Source organism: Linepithema humile, chromosome 3 (genome assembly GCF_040581485.1).
Source record: "Linepithema humile isolate Giens D197 chromosome 3, Lhum_UNIL_v1.0, whole genome shotgun sequence".
In the NCBI taxonomy this organism is placed as follows: Eukaryota; Metazoa; Arthropoda; class Insecta; order Hymenoptera; family Formicidae; genus Linepithema; species Linepithema humile.
Window position 1 is genome coordinate 16049693 of NC_090130.1, and position 12158 is coordinate 16061850.

The window sequence follows — 12158 nt, forward strand, 5'->3', positions numbered from 1 at the left end:
ACGGCGTGGAAACAACTAACGTCGTAATCGTTACACGAACGTCTTGTCAGGATAATGAGGAGGAACGGGCAACGGATACTCACTGTGGATACTCATACGTTCACTTTTATCACAAATATATTTTTACTGAACGGCTACAAAAATACTATATTAGGAAGCTCTAACCTAGAACACACCACTCGTGTGCTCGTAGATGTCCGACTCACTGCTCTCTTCTTCGCTGCGGCATTTCAGCCTCTTATTGGCCTAGGCAACCGCCTCGACCAATCATACGTAAAACAAAACGTGCTAAAGTGATTGCACTTATAATTCGCCACATTGACCAATCACGCGTTAGGCGTGCTTCTAGGGACTAGGCGTGACAACGCAGACTCGACGTCTTAACTCCGAACTTTCTTACAGAATAATGATACGAATCAAGTGGTGTAAAGAAAACGTATAATTATTAAAAAAGTACATTGTATATTACATTTTTTCTCTTCTTAAAAATAATAATGAGTTTTTTTACACCAATTGATTTATCTTATTGTTCTGTACATAAAAATATTACGGTAAGATTATCGAAAACTAAATATTTTATGAGACATTTTAGATTTTATATCAAAATATGTCAGATTAAGATATAAAATAACTCGAAAAGTACTTAATAAAAAAATACTTTTTTATGTTGTTTTGAAAACGTTTCGACTTTAGCTACAAGAATATGCAATAAAAATAGGAAGTTCCATTTAAAACATTCAATTTGATCTTTATATAATTTCGAGAACTTTATCCAAGGTCAAACTAATAAGATCAGTAAATAAATCTTTTTAAACTCTACAACTTTTATTTGAAACATTTTTCTCAAAAATGCTTTATTTTCGAGATATTTGCCTGTTGCGGGACATTTGGGACACTTTGTATTTATATAAGTAACTCGCGTATATATATATATATATGTATCTAAAGTTATAATCTTGCAACGCAAAAATTGTAAAGTAAGGACAAAATATAAAAATAGAATTTACAAAAATTAAAAAAGTTTATATGTAACGATTCTTGGATGCAATTTTTATTAACAAAATTGTCACATATATTGATGTTAAAAAGAACTTATTGTAAATTAAGCTTTAACATAAAAATAAATAAATGACACGTGCATGTTTTTATTGAAAATTTATTTTATATTGTAACGTCCCCATATTTTAGTGAGTAGATTTCTACTCGTAAATTTTTGTTTTAAACTTTCTAGTTTATCACCTCTTGGAATTATCGCTCGCTGTATCAATAGCGCCCGACACATGTCGCCAGAAAGGCGCAACACGAAACCTTTCACGTAACGTAAACCCCTTGTTGCGTTTCAGAGCGTACGACTGTAAATTATCTGTCGTCACTCTCAAAACTTAGGTCCGGATATCACCTACGGTTTTATGTTAACCATACCACTCTCAAAACTTAGGTTCGAGTATCGCCTGCAGTTTTATATAAACCATGCCTCGAACATCCGATATTCAAAAGCGAGATTACATCCATGTGCGGTCCTATTGCATAGGACAAACCTTTGTCTCTGAAGATCCAGAGGAGTATAAATACGGGCCCTACGAGGCCGCCGAGTCAGTCAGTATTCAATTTTTCAGTAAGCCGTCAATATTCAGTCAGAGAGTCAGTTTCGGTCAAGTTGTTAATTTTCGCAGTCGCAATTTCAATTCTGACTCAGTCTCGGTCTAATTCTAGTTCTAGTTTCGTCCTAGATCAATACGGTTAGTTTAAGTTCGGTTTATCAATCTTATACGTTCAAGTACTTAATCCGCGAACTGCGCGTTCTATTCCTAAAACATAAATGCTTATATGTTTGTAAGAATTCTTATTTTATAAGTTCATTTGAGTGTAATTTCGTTTATTAACCAATGTACTCTTATTTTCATTTATAATTACATTTATTTGGTTGCTTTGAGAATTTTATCTTTAATTTCAAATCCTTAAACATTTATTTTGGCAAATTTGTAACTTTGCAACTGAAGAATTTTATGAATAATGTTAATTTAAGCATTAAATTACGCATTTGAATCAGGTTTCTTAAAAATTGTCTACAAAGAGATCTAACTCCTTCACATTTGAAATTTGTTTTTAAAAATTGCCGACAACTATACCACCATAGATCAGTAGCAATCTTTGATAATATCAGGAAAGGGCTTATTCGAAAAATAATAAGATTAGAATTAGATGATGCCTACGCGACTTTACAATGCGTCAGAAAAAAATGCCATAAAATATAGAGATTGTAACTAGAAGATTACCACTCAATTTATACAATACGTTTTTTAATGGGCAAGAGAGACGCTCCCAAAAATTGTGGTTTAGGAACTTACAAGGGGAGACTACGACGTGATACCAATCGATTTTGTCGAAACTCCGTGTATCGATAGAGTATCATGTCAAGTGTTTCAGGGTAAACGGATAAGACGCAATTCTCAAGCATTCGCGAAAAAATCGAGATTAAAGAATCCCAAGCGCTATATTAACACATGGCGTAGAGCATAAAATCGAAGAGCGCGTAGCTCAGCGATTAAGTACTAGACTCGTAACGGCAACGTTGCTGGTTCGAATCTCGATAATTTTTTTTTTTTTTTTTTTTTTTTAATTTCTACAAAAGAATGTAATTATTAATATATTATTAATATATTATTATTAATACATACACAGAAAATAAATGTAAATACATTTTATTCATTCATTGCATATTAAAAAAGCACATTTTTCTACATATTACGAAGGAAAAAATTAAATAAATGTTAATGTAAAATAATGGTAAATGGTCAGTGCTATACAAATAAATAAACATAAAAAATTAATGTGAAACATATTTTATTCATCGGTGGAAGTAGATGGAACAGTACATGTTGAAGGATGATATTTATCATAAAAACAAGCGAAACAATAATTCGCACGACAATGTGCGCATCGTATAAAAGTTACATTTTTACAATCGCATGACTTTTTTAAAATATCTAACGGAAAACATACTTCGTTGACATTCATGAAAACTTCTCTCTCATCTGTTAATTTTGATGCAAACCATGCATATCGTAACATGTTTTCAAAAATGGGAGCAGACAGTTGATGATGTACAATTGCATGAATTTTGATGCAATCTTCACGAGACGCTATTTCACGTTTTTGTTCTATTAAAAATGAACAATTTTGTAGGCGCTTGATAAGATTTTTAACTTGTCTATAAAAGTACACATCACACGGTTGACATAGCGGTGTGCATTTTGGAGGAATAACTTTAATTGTACATGTTCCTACATTGTTATCATCTTGAAAAATGTCATCATATAATGCAGGATTTGTTTGACCGCCCCACGAATCTATTAATAAAAGAAATTTCTCATGTTTCACATACGGTGATAACACTTCTTTTAAAAACTGTGTATACAGATATGTTGTGAGTTTTCCGGACTTCGAGGATGTTACTTTAACATTTTGATATATTTTAACGAACTCATCGACAGCTTTTTTTACTTTCGAACCGAATGCACCTGTCGCTTCTTGTAAACATATAAATACAAGTGGTAATAATTTTCCGGACATAGTCATTGCATATTGTGCTGTGTACGAGTGGCTGATTTTATTGCTACTTTTATGTTGTACAAAAACTGCTTTCGCTCTTTGCGTTGAGAGAGTTCTATTAAATGTCGATTGATACTGACATCCTGCAACAAAAAATTGATTTTAGATACAATTTAAATGTATTATATTACCGATTATAAAGTAAAGTTACAATATATTTTACATCATTTTATAAAGAAATAAGTATTTACCTGTTTGATCTGTGTTGATGATGAAATCCTTATGAAAATTCGGAATTAATACTTGTGTCTGTTTCCGGAATATATCTGCTGCAGCCAATATCTCTTCTAGCGTGGCAGTTTCTTTTTCTGTTACATATTTTGTGATTTTTCGTTGTTTAATTCTGTTCTGCTTTTTAAATTTTATAACCCACGGTTTTGATGCCTTAAAAGGAAAGTTTTCAAACTGACTTGCAGCACTTAACGCCCATTCTTGTAAATTTCTTGTTGTTACTTGTTGATAATTAACTCTGGCTTCCACGAAGCGATCATATGTCCATGAGTTAATGATAGAATACTTGTCTATAATTGTTCCTCCATGTTTTATATCTTCCTCCCATCGATATAAATGTTTCATGCTTTTTAAACGGGAGCATCCTTGTTTGTGTAGAGTTTTAAGAGTCCACTTTGGATGCTCTTTAGCCATGTTGACGACTTTAATTTTATAATCCAGAGGAATATATTCCATTGATTTATCTTTTTCTGGTAACATATATTGTTCGGAGTCATCGTCGTCTTGTATTTCTTCAAATTGACCTTCCTCGTCATCAGATTCTGCCATTATCAATTCTTCTGTTTCCACAAACATTTTACTGCCCAATATCTCAACGGTGGATTTATATAAATCTTGACCAATTTGCATTGCCTCATGGCTAATTGTTCCAGAAGATTCTGGGGCCACGAGGTCATTTTCTAGGAGTAATTGCTCCAGATGTTTAATTGCATCTTTTAGCCGTAATTTTGATTCCTCGCTATGAAGTGAATTACTGTCACATTCATGTTCCGACGAAGAACCAGGAACACCTTCCATTTTCTTGTTAATATTCACACAAATATCACACAAAAATTTTCTCTACTGTCTACTATCGTTGCTAGGAGCAAAATGCGCTCCGATGCTGCACGTAACGGCCGAGCGCCCAATATAGGACAATCTGATTGGGCCTTCGCCGAATATGGGCCAATCGGAGTAGACTACGTGGTTCTTTGTGCATAGGGCCCTTGGTAACATAACGTTCTGCCTTCTCCTTCTTTCTGTGTAACGGCTTTCAACTGCTTCACACACAAAACACGTTTCACATTTATTTGTATATAGCACTGATTTATCCGTTGTTTAAAAACAATCAATAATTACATTTATTTAATTTTTTCCTTCGTAATATGTAGAAAAATGTGCTTTTTTAATATGCAATGAATGAATAAAATGTATTTACATTTATTTTCTGTGTATGTATTAATAATAATATATTAATAATATATTAATAATTACATTCTTTTGTAGAAATTAAAAAAAAAAAAAAAAAAAAAAATCATCGAGACTCGAACCAGCAACGTTGCCGTTACGAGTCTAGTACTTAATCGCTGAGCTACGCGCTCTTCGATTTTATGCTCTACGCCATGTGTTAATATAGCGCTTGGGATTCTTTAAACTCGATTTTTTCGCGAATGCTTGAGAATTGCGTCTTATCCGTTTACCCTGAAACACTTGACATGATACTCTATCGATACACGGAGTTTCGACAAAATCGATTGGTATCACGTCGTAGTCTCCCCTTGTTAGTTAAGATAAACAAAAAAATTGAATGGTTAGTTTCTAAACAGAACATTGATAGAAGAGCAAGTATCAAACCAATTGCTTTCAATACTAACAATGTGAAAACACATAATGATTTTGGATCTGATATTAATTCGAATATAATAATAATGCCTGACAATTTCAACTCTCAGTCGACCTTAGACGACAAACATAAAAAATGGTTCGTTAATTTATCAGATGTTGTAATTCCCAAAGAGGTCGAGCTTTTGTTACAATTGGGAGAACGTTTAACATGCCTATCACGGAAAAAATGTCGATGTCAATTGAAGTCATAAAAAACATTGAAAGAAACATTGAAAGAAAGAGTGAAGATTACAAATGTTCTGTTAGAAATGATACTATATCAATTATAAATGGGTTCTTTAAGGGAAACTCCCGCAATAGTGTTGATGACAGAAAGTTACTCAATTGGTTGTACAAAACAAAAAAATTTATAAATAAAAACCCTGATCTATTATTCACCAGGGCTGATAAAGGCAATAGTACAGTAGTCATGAAAAAATCAGAATATATGGAAAAAATGGTCGACATACTTTCTGACACTAACACCTACCAAATTGTTAAAAAAGACCCAACTAAAATATTAACTGATAAACTGAGGTCTCTACTTGCCAGATGGAGAGAGAGAGGTTACATAGATGACATAAAATACAGGTGTCTTTTGGAAACGGACGGAAACACACCTAGAGCCTACGGTTTGCCAAAAATCCATAAAGAAGGATATCCTCTCAGAGTAATAGTATCTTCGATTAATAGCCCGTTATATAAGATAGCTAACTTTTTACATGGAATCCTTGCAAACAATGTACCTAATTCGAAAAGAAACATAAAAAATAGTTTTGATCTAGTTGAAAAGTTGAATGGTGTTTTTTTAGAATCGGATCATTGCCTTGCTTCTTTAGATGTTGTTTCTCTTTTTACGAACATTCCTGTTGAAAAGGCAATAGAAAGCATAAAAAACAGATGGGAATGGATTAGAAGGTACAATTCCATACCAATAGAAGAATTTTTAATTGGTATCAATTTGGTTCTAAATTCAACGTATTTTAGTTTTAATAAAGTAATTTACAAGCAAATTTTTGGCACTCCAATGGGTTCTCCTCTCTCTCCAATAATAGCAGAATTTGTGTTACAAGATTTGGAAAATTCAGCAATCGAACGTCTACCTTACAAATTACCGTTTTATTTTAGGTATGTTGACGACATACTATTTACGGCTCCAGAAAATCATTTAGACGAAGTTTTGAAGACATTCAACTCAATGCATAGCAGATTACAATTCACATTAGAAAAGGGAATAAATAATCATATCAATTTCCTAAACGTTAAACTAATATCTGAAAACAATTTTATTAAATTTGATTTGTTCCACAAACCTACTTTTTCGGGCAGATATTTAAGTTTTTATTCGCATCATCCCATGGCACACAAAAAAGGTGTTATCATTGGCTTATTTGACAGAGTTTTAAAGTTAACACACCCACAATATTGGCACAAGAACATCGAGGAAATGATTTCCCTACTTTTAATTAACGGCTATCCATTGGAATTAATTTTTAATAGTATTAACGAAAGACTTAAAAAATTTAGCAATAATTGTTGTAATAAAAACAAAAATAACAATGATAGAACGGGTTATTTTACGATACCATATATAAAAGAAACTTTTGATAAATTCACACGGAACATGAAAAAATATAATCATCATTTAGCCTTTTCGTGTAACAATAAACTTAATAGGTTTATAAAAACAGGGAAAGACATCATTGAATCCATGAGCCAATGTGATGTAGTATATAAGGTAACGTGTCATGATTGCGAGGCTAGTTATGTGGGACAAACAAAGAGAAAATTGAAAACTAGAATTAAAGAACACAAGTCGGATATAAATAAAAGAACGGGATCCCCTTCTGTCATTTCTTGTCATAGATTAGAAAAAAACCATGAAATGGATTGGGAGAATGTAGAAATATTAGACAAGGAAATGTCTTATAGCAAAAAGCTTATTTCCGAGATGTTGCACATAAAACGGCAAAAAACGAGTCTCAATAAGCAGAACGATACTGAGTTACTGCCAAACTTGTATTTGCCAGTTCTCAATTTGTTTACTGCTTAAAGATCACTCACTCTCCCACCACGAATCTCCTTCATATACGAGTTCTCTAATATATCCTCTATTATATTCAACTAGTTTGCCATGTCCACTCAAACGATACGGACCTCCAATATCATTTTAAGCAAACTGACTCGTTACACCAAATTTAGTTTTGGTTCTTAGTTTTTTTAAAATAAGAAAGTTTACACGAAAACACAACATGACGGTACTGCTATGCATTGAGGTAAGAATATTTTTAGTAATTTTAACAAATAACAAGTAATATAAAGATAAAAGTAGACATTGGTTCATGCTGGTTTTAGAATAATTGCAATCAACCACAATTCAAGTCTTAAAAAGGACATCGTGTATGTTTAATGTAAAACATGATTTCCTTCCTGATGATCTTAAGATTGCTGTTATTAGAAGGGGCATGACTTTCAAGATGTGATGTCCTTCTAAACAATTTTTAAATGTAACGAATATAAGAAGATTATTGTAATTCCGAATTAGTTTTATAAGTAACGATTGTTTTATTAATATGTTCCGAATTTTATAATAACTAACTACTGAAGATGACCACAACCAGATGGTCGAAACGTCTAGATTGACCTAAACATTTGTTATAATATATCAATAAATTAAGCACGAAAATCCAGCTTGGGCTCTGTAGCTTGTTGGTAATAATTTATTTGAATAATTTGAGCCATTATTATAGTTTTAATTTACCTTGAACATTATTCCAATTTAGCGTGCGATCCTTAAATTCCAACAAACAATAAAAGGTAAAGACGTGTCGCGCCGAAATAACTCTAATGCAGTGATTCCTCGACCGCAAGATAACCAGCAACAATGACGCATCTAAAGATTCATCTCTACACGACTATCAGCCTGCTATTGGAAGATCGATCCTGGAACCGATCGGGCGCCTTACAATTAGATTAAGTTATCACTGGCTTCAGGTACCATACAAGTCGACACCGGTGAGTCCGTTCCAAATTCATTTGCATGGGAAGGTTTAAAGTTAAAATCTGAGCAAGAGAAAATGCCAGATACCGAAGTAACATCTTTGCGTCCAGACTCAAATTGTAATTGTCGTTTCGTGTACTGTATCTTGGATAACGCGTGCTTGAATAGAAATACTGGCACGATATAGTGCCTCAATTGTTATCACGATTTATCAGAACCAACGCGCAATGATTTCGAACACGTCCTTGGACATCATTTGAATATCGGTTCTATAGTTCCATTAGTAAAGTGTCGTGTTTGTGACCAGAAAGTATCTCAACCTTTTCCAGTCCATCACTGTCTCGCGTGTCTCAACCATTTTATAAGCCTAACAAATCAATTAACTTGAGAAGGACGAAGTGTTGTTAATCTTCCCGATCCTACCAGTGTGCTACTTGGCGGAGGGCCGGGAATACGTACGTTAGTTATAACCAGCTTATTAAATCAACCGTCTGATTAATCGAACCTTAAATAATTGATATGTGTGTGGGGAAACGTTACGCTTGTCGGTCGCCTCGATTGGAATATCTTTATAGGTACTCCTTAGCTAGTTGCGTTCGTGAAACCAGCTTCGTGAATCCTACGGCAAAAGAGCGTCTTTGCAAAGAATGCATCGCTAGCGAGCCGATTGAATATAAAAGTTTATTCGTAGTTTTAAATGATAGGCATTACGCATCCGTCGGGCGTCGCCGCCCAAGATTACATTGCATTATTTGCCATTGCTACCTCGCGTTGATTCAACCGATTTCCGAGTGTCACGAATGCGAAGACAGGTACCTTAATTATATGCAAAATCTCGTTGAAAACGGAGAAAGTTTTTATGATCAGCGAGACCCAATGTTACTCTCTTAAATTTTCAGTCAAAATACATTTGATGCATTCTAATGGTATTAAGCAATTCTTTCATTTCAAATGCGTGATAATAAAACTTAAATAATTACACGTCAGTCACAATGGTTGATTACTATTTCTTACTACGTTGCTGTATTATTATCATATTCATTTTCTTGTGGTCTTACTCGGATTCATTATTCGTTTTTATTTAAATTAACTATTCATTAAAATACGGTCCCAATTATTACTATACACGTTGTTTTGCAGAGTCGCAACAAAATATCGATGCGATACTGCTTTCCTTTACGATTTATTATTTGAATTTAATATTCATTAGAATACGGTCCTAATTATCGTTCATATACGCTGTTCGCGTAAGGAGCAACAAAATATCAATGCGATACTGCTTTCCTTTACGATTTATTATTTGAATTTATTATTCATTAGAATACGGTCTTAATTATCGTTCATACACGCTGTTCGCGTAAGGAGCAACAAAATATCAATGCGATACTGCTTCCCTTACGATCTTTCATTCAAATTCGCTATCCATTAGAAAGGGATTTTGGAGACGATTTTTTATATTAAACACGACATTTGTGTTTCACGTTCTTTTCTGATCTTTTACTTTTTCATTGGTTCGTGAATCTTACCGCGATTGAGTCTCGCGTAAAGGTGCGAACACTACGTGTTACCGCCACAGCGCTGGGACGTGACACTATTGTAACGTCCCCATATTTTAGCAAGTAGATTTCCACTCGTAAATTTTTGTTTTAAACTTTCTAGTTTATCACCTCTTGGAATTATCGCTCGCTGTATCAATAGCGCTCGACACATGTCGCCAGAAAGGCGCAACACGAAACCTTTCGCGTAACGTAAACCCCTTGTTGCGTTTCAAAGCGTACGACTGTAAATTATATATCGTCGCTCTCAAAACTTAGGTCCGGATATCACCTACAGTTTTATGTTAACCATACCACTCTCAAAACTTAGGTTCGAGTATCGCCTGCAGTTTTATATAAACCATGCCTCGAACATTCGATATTCTAAAGCGAGATTACATCCATGTCCTATTGCATAGGACAAACCTTTGTCTCTGAAGATCCAGAGGAGTATAAATACGGGCCCTGCGATGCCGCCGAGTCAGTATTCAATTTTTCAGTAAGCCGTCAATATTCAGTCAGAGAGTCAGTTTCGGTCAAGTTGTTAGTTTTCGCATTCGCAATTTCATTTCTGACTCAGTCTCGGTCTAATTCTAATTCTAATTCTAGTTCTAGTTTCGTCCTAGTTCAGTACGGTTAATTTAAGTTCGGTTTATCAATTTTATACGTTCAATTACTTAATCCGCGAACTGCGCGTTCCATTTCTAGAACATAAGTGCTTATATGTTTGTAAGAATTCTTATCTTATAAGTTCATTTGAGTGTAATTTCATTTATTAACCAATGTACTCTTATTTTCATTTATAATTACATTTATTTGGTTGCTTTGAGAATTTTATCTTTAATTTAAAATCCTTAAACATTATTCCAATTTAGCGTGCGATCCTTAAATTCCAACGAATAATAAAAGGTAAAGACGTGTCGCGAAATAACTCTAGTGCAGTGATTCCTCGACCGCAAGATAACCAGCAACAATGACGCATCTGAAGATTCATCTCCATACGACTATCAGCCTGCTATTGGAAGATCGATCCTGAAACCGATCGGGCGCCTTACAATTAGATTGAGTTATCACTGGCTTCAGGTACCATACAAGTCGACACCGGTGAGTCCGTTCCAAATTCATTTGCATGGGAAGGTTTAAAGTTAAAATCTGAGCAAGAGAAAATGCCAGATACCGAAGTAACATCTTTGCGTCCAGACTCAAATTGTAATTGTCGTTTCGTGTACTGTATCTTGGATAACGCGTGCTTGAATAGAAATACTGGCACGATATTGTGCCTCAATTGTTATCACGATTTATCAGAACCAACGCGAAATGATTTCGAACACGTCCTTGGACATCATTTGAATATCGGTTCTATAGTTCCATTAGCAAAGTGTCGTGTTTGTGGCCAGAACGTATCTCAACCTTTTCCAGTGCGTCACTGTCTCGCGTGTCTCAATCATTTTATAAGCCTAACAAATCAATTAACTCGAAAAGGACGAAGTGTTGTTAATCTTCCCGATCCTACCAGCGTTCTACTTGGCGGAGGCCCGGGAATACGTACGTTAGTTATAACCAGCTTATTAAATCAACCGTCTGATTAATCGAATTTTAAATAATTGATATGTGTGTGGGGAAACGTTACGCTTGTCGGTCGCCTTGATTGGAATATCTTTATAGGTACTCCTTAGCTAGTTGCGTTCGTGAAACCAGCTTCGTGAATCCTACGGCAAAAGAGCGTCTTTGCAAAGAATGCATCGTTAGCGAACCGATTGAATATAAAAGTTTATTCGTAGTTTTAAATGATAGGCATTACGCATCCGTCGGGCGTCGCCGCCCAAGATTACATTGCATTATTTGCCATCGCTACCTCGCGTTGATTCAACCGATTTCCGAGTGTCACGAATGCGAAGACAGGTACCTTAATTATATGCAAAATCTCGCTGAAAACGGAGAAAGTTTTTATGATCAGCGAGACCCAATGTTACTCTCTTAAATTTTTGGTCAACATATACTTGATGCATTCTAATGGTATTAAGCGATTCTTTCATTTCAAATGCGTGATAATAAAACTTAAATAATTACACGTCAGTCACAATGGTTGATTACTATTTCTTACTACGTTGCTGTATTATTATCATATTCATTTT

At 34.4% G+C, this 12158-nt stretch overlaps 1 protein-coding gene across 1 annotated transcript; it reads right to left on the reverse strand.

Moving 5' to 3' along the window:
* Positions 1–2177: 2177 nt before the first annotated feature.
* LOC136998895 (uncharacterized) lies at positions 2178–5098 on the reverse strand. The gene is made up of 2 exons (XM_067352252.1): positions 3804–5098; positions 2178–3695 (listed from the first exon to the last, which is right to left on the reverse strand). The coding sequence occupies exons 1-2, from the start codon at positions 4639–4641 to the stop codon at positions 2845–2847; spliced, it is 1689 nt and encodes a 562-aa protein (XP_067208353.1). The 5' UTR covers positions 4642–5098; the 3' UTR covers positions 2178–2844.
* Positions 5099–12158: the final 7060 nt, after the last annotated feature.